Here is a 16,371-nt window from a genome sequence, read left to right on the forward strand (position 1 = left end):
AACAGGGAGAAGAAGTTTATCCTTTGTTCCACTAAGTTCCTCCTCCCACCTGAGAAAAACCTTGTGTCTCCTTTCATCCTGTGTGTCACATTACAGCTGTTGTGTTAGTTTTTTTCGTTGTGTCGACGTAACATACGCAGATACTCTTTTTTTTTAATATCTACTATAACTAATCTGTGTTTGATGACGTGTATCTACACACAACGCGTTGTTAAACCCTCGTGCTCCACATACATGTGACGCCATGATGTTGTTGTGCGTGTGTTGCTCAACTTCGCGTGTGTTCCTACTTCTTGTTATGAACTTTTGTTTTTCCTCCACTCGCAGTTTGTTTGCAAACAAAGGACAGCCACGTGGAGCCCCGGAGGCTCTCGGGAAGTGTTGTTTCTCACCGGGCGAGCTGTACGCGACGACGATCATTTGAACTCCATTACCCATGATGCACCAGCAGCAACAGCTGAGTGGGTGCAGTGGGATGGATTTTCTTTTTTTTTCCTTCTTACCCCTGACAAGTATATATTGTCTCTGTGTTTACTGTTAGCTGGTTCGAGCTCTGTAAAAGTCAAGATGTCCCGGCTGTGTGACGTCACGCCATAACTCTATCAGGGCAGACATCAAACAAAACATATCGATAAACTATTTCAGGATACTCATTTATTTTTATCCACACTTTTTTCTTCTTTTTCTGACCACTAAGTGAAGAGGAAGCTTCATCTGGAGGCGCCTGCGCAAGGTAACCCTTCTATTAATAACTAAGCATGGTGTTATTGGCTGCATGAGGTCTTTATTTATACTTATTTATGGTTTTCCTGCTGAATTTGTTCCAATATGTTGAGTTAAGCGACGTGTTCATGTGTTCATGTCGGTGTGGTGTCGCGGGCTAACGGCACGAGACCGTCTCCTTTGTCTAAATAACCGAAACTTCAGTGTTTTCTGTCCTGTTGGTGACCCGCTAACACACACACACACACGCGCGCACGCAAACACACACACACGCAAACACACACGCACACGGGACCGTCTGTAACAGATACTTAAAAAGTGGGAAGTTATGCAATTTAACTTTTTCATCAAAACAACAAAACAATGTGTCTTATGTACATGAATTACTGTAAATCTCTGGCAATTTCAGCTTCACTTTATTACACAATAATAACAGGAAACAAAGTCAAATAATATTAAAAAAATATGTATATATATAAAAAATGTAAATACAACTTTTTTTTCCTTTTCCATATTTGCTTATTCTGCTCTTCCTCAGCAGGTATTAGTCATAATGTAAATCCATCTGCGTCAGACGCCTCAGGCTAAACCTGTCCTCTGGTCTCCAAGGAGTTGCTGCTGCTCGCAAATAACACACATGGTTGAATAATAACCCGGGATACATAACCTCACAGGAGGAAACGCAGAGGTACAAGAGTTCAATGTTTAATGTAGTATCTTCAAAAACTCTTTAACACACAGTCTGTGTGGACATGAACACAGCATTCCTCATGGGGGAACCATTGTTTTTTGTGCCTGAAATGCAGGTTTAAATAAAGCAGAATATGACTCGAGGTCATTAGTACCACTGACTTTGCACTTGCGGTTCAAACAATGACCTTGTGCCGTCTGATAGCATCACTTTTCCTCGCTCTGTCTCAAACCACCTGACTGAAACGACTGGTTCCTTCCTCCTATCTCTCTCCCGCCGGTATGTCTTTGTCATCCTCCACCTCGTGTATTCAGTGTGCTGCAGGGCACGGCTGTTTGGCAGCGGCGGCGAGAGTAACAGTCAGGCAGGTTTCATTCCTTGAAGCTACTCTTCTCAAGCCGCGATGCAAGACATTTCAGCACAACTCCATGTGCAGAAAACTCCTGAGGACCATCGTGTGATTCCTCTTCTGCACACACGCAGTGTGTTGCTTGTCTGCTGTGAATGTTCTCAATGTGCACTCCAGTAATCTAATTAGGGCTCTGGCCATCTGATCGGATGCCATGGAAATGTGATCTGTAACGGAACATTTGTGTAATTTAATTACTGTAATGATCCTGAACTTCCTGTTCTCCACCCTCAGGTCATCTTGACATACAGGGAAGGTGCGTTGAAGGTGGCAGCCATGGTGCTGATTCTGGGCAGAAGGATGAACAGGGAGGATTCTGGGATCAGAGACTCGCCAGCTGTCAAACGCAAGGTGCTCTCCCAAGGCTTTCCATCTTGCAGCTTTTGACTCAACCGAATTGTAAAAAAACAAACAAATGCAACGTCTTCATGCGTGTCGTTGCCTCCTCAGGTGCTCGAGGTGGACTCCAAAGCGTTAGGCGGCCAGGACGTGTTGGACTTCTGCTCCGGCTCGTCCCACTCGGAGGGCATCCTGCAGGTGTTCAACGAGTTCCGCGACTGCCGCCTGTTCACCGACGTCGTCATCAGCGTGCAGGGCCGCGAGTTCCCCTGCCACCGCGCCGTGCTCTCCGCCTGCTCCTCCTACTTCAGAGCTATGTTCTGCAACGACCACCGGGAGAGCCGCGAGATGCTGGTGGAGATCAACGGCATCCTGGCCGAGGCCATGGATTCCTTCCTGGCCTACGTCTACACCGGCCACGCCAAGATCACCACCGAGAACGTCCAGTTCCTCTTCGAGACCTCCAGCCTCTTCCAGATCTACGCGCTGCGCGACGCCTGCGCCAAGTTCCTGGAGGACCAGCTGGACCCTTGCAACTGCCTGGGCATCCAGCACTTCGCGGACGCCCACGCCCTGAAGCAGCTGGCCAGCCGCTGCCGCAGCTACGTCCTGGCCAACTTCTCGGAGGTGGCTCAGCACGAGGAGTTCCTCGGCCTGCGCCAGGAGGAGCTGGAGGAGTACACCGGCAGCGACGAGCTGTCCGTCGGGAAGGAGGAGGTGGTGTTCGAGGCGGTGATGAGGTGGGTGTACCACGGCGTGGAGCACAGGAAGCCCGTGCTCAAGGCCCTGCTGCACAACGTGCGCCTGCCGCTCCTGCACCCAAACTACTTCGTCCAGACGGTGGAGGGAGACCAGCTCATCCAGAACGCTCCCGAGTGCTACCAGCTCCTCCACGAGGCCAGGCGCTACCACGTGCTCGGGAACGAGATGATGTCACCCAGAACTCGTCCACGCAGGTAACTTAAAATGTGGACTGACGAGTCGGGAGGACGGCGGCAGATAATAATAGACGTTATCTACAAAAGAAAAACTGATTATTAGACTGATTTTGGGGCTTTTATGTTGAAGTAGTAAGACTTATTGGTCTGATTTTCTTTCTGCCATTTTGCCTTGTTGGATTAACACTTCTTACATGGTGATGACGGAGATGAGAGTGAGACAATAAAAAAATCTTTTATGCGGTTTATTGTTCTTTAACCTCACATTGTCGTCTATAGGTTACAACTCACGCATGCACTCGGTGCTCCAGGCGGTGTTGTTGTTGTTGTTGTTGCGTCTGTGCGTGAGAGGGAGACGGGGAGTGTTAGCGTACTGAACAGACAGGTGTGTGTCATGGAGTGAGCAGTGCTTTGTAGACCTATTTTGAAATGGAAGTGGTGATGACGGCTGCGGGGCATGTTCCTGCACGGACCGGTTGGCCTGAAAGAAGAAAAAAATGGATGTGATGCAAGAAATAGCAATCATGAAATGTTGAGTCTTGTTATCATGCTGGAGGCGGGACTCCCCTCATGTGTTCAGAGAGTCTGCACCTTTTCACTTTTTTTTGTGCAGTTTTACAAATTTTTTTTTTTTTTTTACCGTGCGTTTGATTAACGGCAAAAGTTGGCGCCGGCTGAAAGAAATAGAAACGAGCTCCAAAAGGATCCATATGGCGGCCCGCTGTACAGCAAACACCCGCGCAGCTGCCTTTGTGTGTCACACAACAGCACCAGTTGTCGGTTATCAAGGCTGTGCGGCGAGTATTTCAGGTGTATTGTGTCAGTATCCGGGCAGATCTCTGCAGATCTGCAAGCCAATCAGGATGCAACCGTGCAGGCGGCTTTGTTTGCCCTCGGGGCCGAACCCAACAGATGCCTGGTTCCCCTCTCTGTGTCTACATCTGCCCCCTTTTCTCTCTTGGTAGGCCTCCAGAATTTAATTAATCTCACACACACACACACACACACACACACACACACACACACACACACACATGAAGCTGTAATGCTCCTGGGCTCGACTCTGTCGTGTACACAGGGACATAAACCAGCTCGAACCTCCCACCTGCAATCTATATCTCACATGGGGGAAGTGCAAAGAAACACATTCGTACTTACACTGCTATCCAGATCGTTCTGTATTTCTGTGTTGTATGTTTTACAGTAAACTGCTGGTGTGTATCCTGCAGCAGTACTTTAGAATGGCACAATAAGAAGAGAAGCTGTAGTTAATTAGCTCCCCTTAGGAAATGCTGTCATACCCACGGCATGTGTTGAACGGCCAAAGAGGAAAGCTTTGTGATCATGAAACTCCAGCCGAGTGTGTTTTTGTTATGTTGATGAATACGTTCATTGTGAATTGAACTTTGCCTTAAAGATAACTGAAGCCCTTCCTGTGGAAACCACGACTCTGTCTGACGTCCGTAATTACAAATCCCTCACAGTGTTGACATGCGTATGTTTATATGTTTTCATAATCCTTCGTTTAAGCCTACATATCGTGTGTGTGCCTGTAGTCGCTACCTATTGACTCTGACGTGCTCCTCTTGTGTTTTATCACAGCTTCAGCTGTGTTGTTCTTTCCACTGCATGTCTAACCCCTTTGCCTTATCTTTCCAGGTCGACCGGCTTCTCTGAGGTGATAGTGGTGGTGGGGGGTTGTGAGAGAGTCGGGGGCTTCAACCTGCCTTACACCGAATGCTACGAGCCGGTCACAGGAGAGTGGAAGTCTCTGGCCAAGCTGCCCGAGTTCACCAAGTCAGAGTACGCCGTCTGCGCCCTGCGCAATGACATTCTGGTGTCAGGTAAGACCCCCAAAAATATCACAAGTTGTCTTTTAAGATCGTGCCATACCCCAAAATATAAACTCAAGTGCGCTCGGGGTCTTTCTTGGCTTGGCTCGCCGTCTAATCCTCCAGTGGAGAGGCAGGAAAAGGCCACGGTGGCGATCTGCCCGTTGTTATTTTTACAGCAACAGCCTGTTGGGAGTTGAAGGAAAATCTGAGAGCGACATGGAGAGGCACCCGCCCACCTCAGCGCTGAGGAAGGCCCGCATTGGCCCGCTCAGTCCTTCTCTCTCTCGCTATTGGCCAGTCATCCGGGTCAACGGTTCAGCAGCTTTCTAGGATATTCTGTCTGCAACGATCCAACCTCCCGTTTAGATTTTAGACTCTTTAGATATGCTGTGATGAGATTAGCTTGTAGTCAAACCTCTCTGCATGGTCCGAGTGTTGCTTAAACCTTTTTTGGTGTCAAAAAACAAAGATCTAGAAAAAAGAGGACGTCAGTGTTCCATCTTTCATCCAAACGGATGAGGTCAGGGTGAAGGTAGTGAAAGCCAAACGTGGATATAAATAAACTGCACGCTGCAGTTCTTATATGGTCGTTAGATTGAGGGCATGGAGGAGTGTTTTCATACTTCTTTTGGGAAATTGTTTCCAATAATGTGACTTGACAGAAGTCTGAAAGTGCCTGCGGGGGACTGCTGATGCTCCGACACGTCGATGAGCTGCAAAACATTACCTGGAAAAACTCCAGTTGCAAGATGTAGAGAAGAGGAAAAAAAAAAGGGAAGAAGGAGATTCAGAGCGACGTTCTGCCGCCTCAGCAAAGAGTTCAGTGTTTGCTTTTCTATGTTCTCACTGTGCCGAGTCCTCACGTGTCCGTGATCTCCCCCTCACGCTCTGGAGAAGAAGTCAACACGCTCCTCCTCCCCGTCCTTCAGTCTCACCCACATTCACGCTGTTGCTTCATAACATATTATGATCTGCATTGCCCCACTTTGTGTCTCCACACCTGACGCATGTCATTCCCCTTTTTCTGCTACTCTCTTAATTACATTCCTACTTACACCACAAACTGTCTGTCTGTCTGTCTGTCTGTCTGTCTGTCTGTCTGCAGCATTGTAATTCGTTGTCACACAGTGCGCATGCAGGAGAACATGAGTCTCTTTGCTACTTGCGTTGTCACAACACTTTAATATCTAACTTTTTAAAACAATACCATGAATAATATGCATATTAAATACCATGTTTAATACCACGGGATGACGTTGACACATGTAGGGCAGACAAATAAATCAAAAGTCAGAGAGAAGAGCGAGCAGAGAGCTCAGCTGGTAGCCCGTCCTTTAATACTCATATTGATAAAATATTCATTATCGATCGTTGCGACTGGTGACGTGTTTGGATGCCGTTTAGTCGGTCGGTCAGCCTTAAAGCACGAGCTCGCCTCACACACTAGAGAGGCTGCGCGTCACACTCACGAGCCGCCTGACTCCTCTCAGACGACAGGAATGCTGCAGCGCTCGGAGCGAGACGCTTTGCATGAGCCGACGAAACTGCACCTAATTTGAAACAATGCATAACGCTCATGAAGCTGTCATATCGGGACGTCCCAGAGACACCGTTTGTTTCTTAAGAGCGTCAATTAGCAGCGCTGCGCCTCCCCCACGTGAGACAGTCTGACTGTTGTGAGACTTTAAAGTGGTTTGTCCTCCGTCGACGTGTTTCCCTCATGGCCGGAGGCAGCAGACTCTCTGGCTCGCCCGCGATCCAGCGGCTTATCCAAAGCAGCAACTTCCGCCGCTCCTCGACCGGATACGGGACGATATAAGACGTCTGAACATTATTTACTTTTTTTTTTTTTAATCACCCATAAAAAAGAAGAGCCTTCCAAGGAGGTGATTAATATTTTTATGAGGATGAAACAGAAGCCCGGTAGCTCCATCCGGTCCCACCTGTCTGGTCTGGGATTTAGATAGCTTACAACAAAGAAGAAGAAAAGTCCGGCTTTGTTTGCATGTGAATGAAGACGAGGCCTGCAGACCTTTGTTTACATTGGCACGTTTTCTTTAGAGATTCATTTGCTCCATATAAGCACTCACCTTCTGAACAAAGATAACACCCAACAACATGTAACCAGACATTCACTGCAGGTTGTCTGTCATTTTATTCATTCTCATAACGAGTGGCCACAAAACGTCTTTTATATGATGTTACAATTTCCCTTTTTAACCCTTTTTTGTGCGAGTTTCGATTGGTTAACCTACATTTAATCAGATGTTTGTATATCCTCCATGCTAAAATGTTAGCTTGTGCCTCCCTTTGTAGTCCTAAAAGATTAGTTTGGATTTTCCCTCCGTGTGTGTGTGTGTTTTGGTAGTGGGGTTATTGAAGGGGGGCGACATGTCAGGGCTTGTTGAGAATGTGCAACCTGCTGCTGCTGTTATTATTCCCTCCAACGTTTTACAATAGCACGTTTGCTCAGAGACGACGGATCAGACGCTTTTATTGTGATCAAACCGCAGGAGGAGTCACGCTGTCTCAGCTGCAAAAGATACTCGATTATGATGTGTTCGCTATATAAAGAATCCAAAAGACAATGATCAACACCTGCTCTCGTAATGAAACATGATACTGTGTGTGTGTGAGAGAGAGAAAACCTTGTATGTACTCTCAAAGTCAGATAAAACACTTCCATCTCTTATGAGAAGATGAAGCATTACTTTGCCATAAACACACTGGGAGCAGCTCTGCTGTGTTTTTAAACTTTTAATCCGTAACAAATCAACTCCATGAGACCATCTGAGTTGCGTAGCGCTGCATGCATTGAGCCTAAACTCCCCGTCGTCTTGAATATGAACCGCTGTCCTCCATGTTTGTCCCTCAGGTGGTCGTCTCAACAGCCGGGACGTGTGGATGTACAACTCGCAGCTCAACCTGTGGATCAGAGTGGCGTCTCTGAACAAAGGCCGCTGGAGACACAAGATGGGCGTCCTTCTGGGGAAGGTGAGGACGACGCACCGGGCCAGATTTATGTCTTTTGAATACATGCATCTGATGTCGGAGTTTATTTATTTATGTTTGCACGAACTCAACAGAAAGAAGGAAGTTTGCCTTCATTTAAAAGCAGCATAAAGTTTCCTATTTACTCGAACCGTGCAGCCGATATCCTCGTCACATCTTCAACACATAGAAAATACTTCACTCCTCGATGGCCGCCCCGACACTCGAGCTGCTGCTATTTACAGTCGCCGGTGAGGCCAAGTGGACGTTCTGGTTCGAGTCGATGGACATCTGCCAGCATCTCACACTTCCAAGTTAAGGATCAGCTTAGTCCGCCTGCCCGTATCGTGTCGCATTAGAGACCCACACAGAGCTGTGATGAGCCTGTAAACACACGCCGGGTTTGACAACGGAGGCAGAATTAAAGACACTTACTCTGTAAACATATACAGTATGAAAAACTAGCATTAGATTAAATAAATTCTAATTTGTCTTTAGTTTTTTTAATGATTTGCTTGGAAATGTTCTTCAACTAGATTGTACAGTCTGTCTTTATTGCGTAACATTTACTTTTTTTAGCATTTGAGGTTGTAAAGACCATCTTGCTTGTATGATAATGACACATGAGCCTCACAAAGGCTTCTGAACTATAAGTATCTGTTAAGAGAGCAGTCTTTGTTAAAGTATGTGTATGTGTAAGAATATCCACGTTTGTTTGCACGCATAAAGAACATGCACGTATTCTTGCAAAGCTTCATTTACTTTGCAGGAAGGGCCTGACTCATCTGCAGCGTTTCTGAGAAACTTTTTTTTTTTCGAGCTCTGATTGTGGCGTCAATCTGTATTGGATTTTCTGTGACAGTCGAACATCAGCAGAGCGCTTCGTTGCCTTGCCACAGAAACAACAAACACACATGCATGCAGTCAAACTACACAGAGGTCCTGCACAGCAGTGATGTCATCAGCTGGAGGGTCTCACTCCCAAAACAAAAAAAGCCAGTATTTAACTCTAAAGTGAGTCATGCATCAAGTTATGGTGAAAACAAGATGGACCGAACATGACTAAAGGTTTTAGAACAATACGACTTAAGGTTTAACTGGTCCGGCATCATACACAACACATACGCAGAGCTACTTGTACACATATATAGAGCGACATGGTAGCAGCGTACACACAGGTTTCATCCTTTCTTTAAAGACACATTCCTCTGAGATATTAGATCCCAGGAGAGACTCTTGTCTGCAGCCACTTCCTGTCTCTGTCCCACATGTGGATCATCTTCCCCTTCTCATTTCTTCTTCTTCTTTCTGTGTATTCACTTCATGTTGTGCGTCTTATCTCTGGTGCTTCTTTGTCTGATCATTTCCCCTCAGAACTGTGCTGTTGCTGGTTATCACGTCTCACTTTTCATCTTTCTCTTTGTTGTGTTGTTTTTAAATCGGCTCTTAAATTTTCTCATAATTCAGTTGCTCTTCCTCTTCAGTCATTTCCTCATTTTACTCGTTTCCCCTCCTTCATGCTGACATGCAAATACCTCAACTCTGACTTCCACTAACTCACGATTCAAACAATTTGCATATTCGGTTGAAAAATAAAATATCTTTTTTTCACTTGCACACACACGCACGCACACACACACGCACGCACGCACGCACGCACACACACACACACACACACACACACACACCTACACCTGTTCCTGCACTTCCATTTACTTCACTTACACACATTCGTTTATTATTCAGATGCCACGAGGTGAAGTCTGAGTTTCTCAAGCTGGATCTCGCAGGGTGAAAAGTTCACACACACACACAAACAAACACACACACACACACACACACACACACACACACACACAAACACACACACACACACACACACACACAAACACACACACACACACACACACACACACACACACACACACACACACACACACACACACACACACACACACACACACACACACACACACACACTTCTCTTTGTCCTGGATCCTGTGGTGTCCTGTTGGACTGGTTGTGTTTCCTCAATCGAAGCAAAAATAGGTCACCACTTGTTTTCGCTGGGTTATGGATGTGACGGCTGTTCTCGTCCATCATCATGTTTCTCTATCTCTCTCTCGCTCTCTGTCTCTATCTCTCTCTCTCTCTCTCTCTCTCTCTCTCTCTCTCTCTCTCTCTCTCTCTCTCTCTCTCTCTCTCTATTCTCCTTTGCATATTTATATATATTTTCCCCAAAAGGCTTCTTCGGTTCTCTCGTGTTCCCTGCTTCTCACCTCTCTGCATGTTGAGGTCAGTTAATCATTCAGCCGTTGCCGGTGGTCATAAAATAAGCCGTGAATGTGCTCGTTCAGTTAGCGAGTGTGTCCGCAGATGGTCATGAATCACGTTTAGTGTTGATGTGATTGCCTCATACCAACGGGTTGTATAGAGTACGTGCTACCATCATGGAGCTCATGTGAAATGAGCCTTTATTCATGCACTTCCGAACCATGTGGGGAGTTTATTGAATGCCTGCAGAGGCGTGAGGGCAAAAAGAAAAGGTTTTCCATACATCTCTTTACTTTATGGCAACAAACATCCTGCATTTAACTTTTGTTTTCAGCTGTATCAACATCATAGTCTGAACATAATCAAAGTTCAGTTGCTCTGCGTTCCCATTGTCGTATTCTGGGAGTTACAGTGTGGCTCAGTTTGCCTGTTGTCGTCTTTTAAAAACACAGACATTCAATAACAATATGTTTAAACCATCGCCTGAATGTTCGAGAACGAGAAAACTGTTTCAACTTGTCAGTTAAAAAGGTGTTTGTGACGTCAAAGACCTGCATCAACTTCCATCTCCAGCTTCCCTTTTTCCCTCCATCTTTCTTTGTCTCTTTACCTCTCTCTCTCCCTCCCTCTCTCTCTCTCTCCCTCCCTCCCATCTGTTCTTTGTTCATGCCTCTAATGTTGATGTTTTCTGTTGCTTAAGACCTGAAGATGATCAACGCTGTGTTCCTATAGCGGAGAAGCTTTCTTGACGTGACCTTCTAGTTTTTAAAGAAATAAAAGTTCACCAGGAATCTGTACCTTCCACCAACTTTTTAACAATCTTCATTTCTCATGTTGCACTTTTCTCTCTCTTCTTATTCGGCAATGTTTTGCACTCTAGTGTGTGTAACTAATGCTTATCTCATGTCAACAACACAATATAGTGAGTAATGCTTTAGCTTCCAGGAAGGCGTGGATATTGTTAGCGGGTCATATTTAATTAACATCAGAGGCATTACATTCACAGAACATAACAATTAATTAACACTATAAAGAGCGACTTGAGGCATGACTAAGAGCTGGAAGATGCTACAGCTAAAGACCAAAGCTAAACGTGTTTATTCCTTCTGAGTCATTCAGCAGGACGGCTTTTAATTAGCTTGTTCGTTTTTCGACGCCGACCACAAGTGAGTCTGGCGTGAGGCCAAAGCACTAATTAATTATTCCAGTTCAATCTAGTCCAGTAAAGTCTGACGCCAGTTCAAAGTTAGCAAAATGCACCGGTGCCTGCAGGGATGCAGAGCTGTGTTCCCGACATGAGAACAGCGTGGACAGAGACAATGGTGCTCGTTCACATCAGCACATCATCTTCCTCCTGCACCCGATAGACCGGTTCTCTAAGTGCTGACGTAACGTTCACACTCATGAACGAGTAAGCTAGAAGCATCTCTCACAGTGAAATGTGACGCACATCAGTTGTTCCAAGGCGCTAATCTCAACTCCTCTAATCCAAATATGTGTGTGTGTGTGTCTTCCACAAGGTCTACGCTGTTGGCGGCTACGACGGGCAGAGCCGCCTGAGCAGTGCCGAGTGCTACGACTCCTTCTCCAACCGCTGGACGGAGGTGGCTCCCATGAAAGAAGCCGTGAGCTCTCCGGCCGTGGCCAGCTGTGCCGGCAAGCTCTTCGTCATCGGAGGAGGGCCCGACGACGACAGCTGCTCAGACAAGGTGGGAAGCAGATGTGTGCGCCCGAACACACACTTAGCACATAGTGATGAAAGCTCAGGGGCTTTTTTTTTGTTGTCTCGGGTTTTTTTTGTGATTATACCTTCGAAATGCACGGGGCGTGTGAGACATTCTTTGTTTCAAAGCAGAGTTTTCAGAAGGTCGTCGACAGAAGTACACGTTTCAATCAATCTGTGCTTAGATAGGCTGAGAAATGTTCTAGCAAATGTTCTCAAGGATGTAATTTTCCTTTATGAAATGCTAAAAAGCGTCCTGGGTCACCACAAAAATATTTTTTCCCTGTAATGATGTTTTCAGTAATAAGCAGGTTGCTGATAGTAAACACTCAAAATTCAGTAGAAGCCATTTTTCCTCTATACCTGGTTTGCTTTGTCTACGTCTGTGCATCCCAGAAAACATGTCGGAAGAGAGACATCGTGATGAGAGGAAACCCGGCATGGCCGACTATAAAAGGGCTGAGAGTTCATGCTTCATAGAGTTTTAGAGCGTCCTATCGGCTGCATCCACATGGATCCGAAAGGTCCTTGTCTGAGTGTGTTGTTCATGTAAACTGCAGTCAAGAGGAAACGTTGTTTGGAAGGAGGCTATTTTAAATAAATGTGGGTGCAGGAATGCTTGGATCGTATGCAAAACCCCAGACTGCAGCTGCAGGCGGCCCACAGACAGTCAGAAAAAAGAGCTGCATATTTTTTCCCGCCACATGGATCATCTATTGTCTTCTTTCTTCCACCACAATAACACACAACTATCTACTTGTGACCGTACGTCAGGTTCAGTGCTACGACCCAGAGACGGACGCTTGGCTGCTGCGAGCCAACATCCCCATCGCCAAGCGCTGCATCACAGCCGTGTCCCTCAACAACATGATCTACGTGTGCGGCGGCCTCACCAAGTCCATATTCTGCTACGACCCCGAGGAGGACTACTGGATGCACGTGGTGCACACCTTCAACAAGCAGGTACGGGATTAAATGCAGATCTCTTGAGGGTTAAGGCGATTTCAGCGGTTCTCCAATTACTTCTGTCTCCGCTTTGGAGGAAGCAAAATGTTCCACCGCCTCGACAACATGGGAACAAAATGGTCCAACTTTCTGAGAGTCCTCCATCCGTGTTTCTTTTTTAAATAATAGATTAAAGAAAATGTAAATCCCTTTCAAGTAAACCAGATTGCTCCATCTGACAAAACTAATAACGTGTGCAATCACTTTGTTAAAACAATGCAAATAAAGTTATATATGTGCAAAAAATAACTCATATTTGACAAAAAAGATGAGCAAGGAAGGTTGGATCTCTGTTTTCTCCCCATAGTTTCATGTTGAAGTGTCCTTGAGCAAGGCACTGAAGCCCCAGAGCTTCATGTTTAACCCACAAAGAAAATATTGTTATATATATATATATACATATATATATATATATATATATATTGTGTATATATAATTTTTTTTTAAGAATCTCCAAATTTTTTAAAACATTTTTTTCTTAAAAAAAAAAAAAAAAAAAAAAAAAGGTGTATATATATATATGTATATATATATATATATATATATATATATATATATATATATATATATATATATATATACACATATATATATATATATATATATATATACATATATATATATATATAATTTTAATTTTATAATTTTAAAGAATCTGCATCTCCCCCTGCGCCCCACCTGTAACACCTCTACGCCCCACTAGAGGGTCGCGCCCCACAGTTTGAGAGCCACTGGGCTATTTAAACATCTGGATTGAATCCTCGTGTCCCGCCTCTTCCCCGCAGGAGAGCAGCGGCATGTCGGTGTGCAACGGCAAGATTTTCATCCTCGGCGGCCGAGGGGAGAACGGGGAAGCGACAGACACCATCCTGTGCTACGACCCGTCAACGGGCATCATCACAGGAGTGGCGGCCATGCCGCGGCCGATCTCCTACCACGGCTGTGTCACCATTCACCGCTTCAACGACAAATATCACAAGCCCTGACCATGAACTAGCACACACACACACACACACAAACACACACTAAAGGACTTCAACTTTCTTTGAAACTTTCGCTCTTCAAGTTCACAACAAACATGCACAACACAAACGCAATCACACACGTCTTCATAACATGCACGTTATCTGAGCTAATTTATTTTCTCACAGCATCATGTAGCGATACTCATTGTGTTGCTGTGACTCGTTTGTGTAGCGTTGTTGTTGCTCTTCTGTGGCTTGTCTGAAACCCGAAGTGGCAGATGTGCCTCGCATCAGCAGCAACCGCACAAGGCTGGAAGGTTATAGATCACATGTGACATAAAGATACCGATCATGAAAGATAGAAATATCATCAATATTTTTGTTGGAATGATTGTGGGAGTCAACATTGAAATTGGAGGATCACATCATCATGGTAACAATATTATAAACTCATTCACTTGCTGAGCTTTCAACCAGATGTTAAGTTAGACACAACAGGAAAGGGCTAAAACTCTTAACATTATTGAGTTTTAATAATTAATTTGAGTACGATAGGCATTACAATGTAAGCAGTTGTGAAGTGAACTTGCTGTGCTTTTGTTGCTGTGCAGCGTGACCTCTCCTTTACATCCTCTCTTTAAGATCCTCTCCTTTACATCCTCCCCTTTACATCCTCTCCTTTACATCCTCTCCTTTACATCCTCTCCTTTACATCCTCTCCTTTACATCCTCCCTTTACATCCTCTCCTTTACATCCTCTCCTTTACATCCTCTCCTTTACATCCTCTCCTTTACATCCTCTCCTTTAAATCCTCTCCTTTACATCCTCTCCTTTAGCTCCTCTCCTTTACATCCTCTCCTTTAGCTCCTCTCCTTTACATCTTCTCCTTTACATCCTCTCCTTTAGATCCTCTCCTTTAGATCCTCTTCTTGCGATCTCGGTTGCTGATGAGCTTTAATGAACTCAGATATTGCTGATGAACAACAACGATGCCTTAAGACAAAAACATGTTTAAGCCACAGGTACAGGAATGAACCGGGACTGAAGAAAAATGGTATGAATCTGTTGTTCACTGACGGATGAGGTGAGATATCTAACCTTCTACCCAAAGCACTTCATGCCGATGCGTACCTACAACATTATGAACGAACATTACAAAAGTGCTGTCCTCCGTTTTTTAAACTCTTCTCTTCCTTCATACTAAAAATGACCTCATACAAACGTGGTAAACAGTCAGCCAGCTGTTGTGCCACCGTATCAGTGTTCTAAGTCACCTTGAGTTGGGTTAAAAGAAGAGATAAAGAGCGGAGGCGCCACCACAATATTGGAACATAGCCACTTTTAGCTTCGCCCGTTTCCTCTCCTCTTGTCACCTCGTTCCACTTCCTCTCTGCACTTCCCTCCTCCATCCTCCAGCTGTGTCATCGCCTCCTTTGAAGCTTTGTTTTTGCTCCACTTTATTGTTATTATTAAGCTTATTTTTCATTACTGTCATATTCTTTTAAGTTATACTTGTTTGTCTTGTATTTTTTTATTTTATTTTTACAAACATATGTTTACTGTATTATAAGTATCGTATCATTGTTGGATCATTGGTGTCCAGGTGGATGGTTTTATAGACGTGAGAAACCTTTGTAGATCAAACTCAAAGACTGCTCTGATGTGTGTGCGTGTGTGTGCGTGTGTGTGTGTGTGTGTGTGGCACCTCGACACTTCTGACAAAGGGAGTTCTGATTGACAAGGATGTGGCTCATGGTCAATAAAAGTCACATTTTACGACAATAAGCGTCGATAGACGAGAGATATTGCTGTGAATATAACTTTTAATATGTTTTCTTTGTTTAACTTGTATTTAAATGTTTCTCTTCACGGGTTGCATATTGTTTTTCTAGAGAGCCCCGAATGTGCACTTAAACAGAATCCTGTTAATGTAAAATCATGTAACGAGATCCTCTTTTTTCGTTTAGTTTTTTTACTGCATCAGTTCTTTGCTTTAATGTGACGTGTGCAGCGCCTCCTGTTGGCCACCACCTGCTACGGCTTTGATATGATAACAAAAACAACCAAAACTGCAGGAAGAGAACAATAGAGAGAGAGAGAGAGAGAGAGAGGAGAGGAGGAGAGAGGGAGAGAGAGAGAGAGAGAGAGAGAGAGAGAGAGAGAGAGAGAGAGAGAAGAGAGAGAGAAGAGAGAGAGAGAGAGAGAGAGAGAGAGAGAGAGAGAGAGAGAGAGAGAGAGAGAGAGAGAGAGAGAGAGAGAGAGAGAGAGAGAGAGAGAGAGAGAGAGAGACTGTGATTTCCCTGAGTATTTTCGCATAACACGTTATGTTGATTTTAAGATTTTCATTATTGGCTGCGATACTTTGTTTTGCTTTGATATGATTATTCTTCATTTTTGTTCTTGATTTTGTTCAACTTTGACTGGTGTGGTGAGTTGTGGGACTCTTTGCAATTACACCTTGCATGCTCTAAATTACA

At 44.8% G+C, this 16,371-nt stretch overlaps 1 protein-coding gene across 1 annotated transcript; it reads left to right on the forward strand.

The window, feature by feature from the left end:
- The first annotated feature begins 527 nt into the window (after positions 1-527).
- On the forward strand, positions 528-15,999 carry klhl24a (kelch-like family member 24a). The gene is made up of 8 exons (XM_068571365.1): positions 528-733; positions 2,058-2,174; positions 2,274-3,118; positions 4,760-4,944; positions 7,811-7,929; positions 11,721-11,909; positions 12,698-12,886; positions 13,714-15,999. The coding sequence occupies exons 2-8, from the start codon at positions 2,100-2,102 to the stop codon at positions 13,912-13,914; spliced, it is 1,803 nt and encodes a 600-aa protein (XP_068427466.1). The 5' UTR covers positions 528-733; positions 2,058-2,099; the 3' UTR covers positions 13,915-15,999.
- Positions 16,000-16,371: the final 372 nt, after the last annotated feature.

Source organism: Clinocottus analis, unplaced genomic scaffold, assembly GCF_023055335.1.
Source record: "Clinocottus analis isolate CAN_PGR_092001 unplaced genomic scaffold, fCliAna1.0.p SCAF_11, whole genome shotgun sequence".
NCBI lineage: Eukaryota > Metazoa > Chordata > Actinopteri > Perciformes > Cottidae > Clinocottus > Clinocottus analis.

Bases quoted from the DNA above. Each gene is read 5' to 3' on its own strand.
- klhl24a (XM_068571365.1), top strand. From the start codon at position 2,100: ATGGTGCTGATTCTGGGCAGAAGGATGAACAGGGAGGATTCTGGGATC. The intron at 4,945-7,810 runs GTAAGACCCCCA...TTTGTCCCTCAG, and splicing joins CAATGACATTCTGGTGTCAG to GTGGTCGTCTCAACAGCCGG. The intron at 11,910-12,697 runs GTGGGAAGCAGA...ACCGTACGTCAG, and splicing joins ACGACAGCTGCTCAGACAAG to GTTCAGTGCTACGACCCAGA.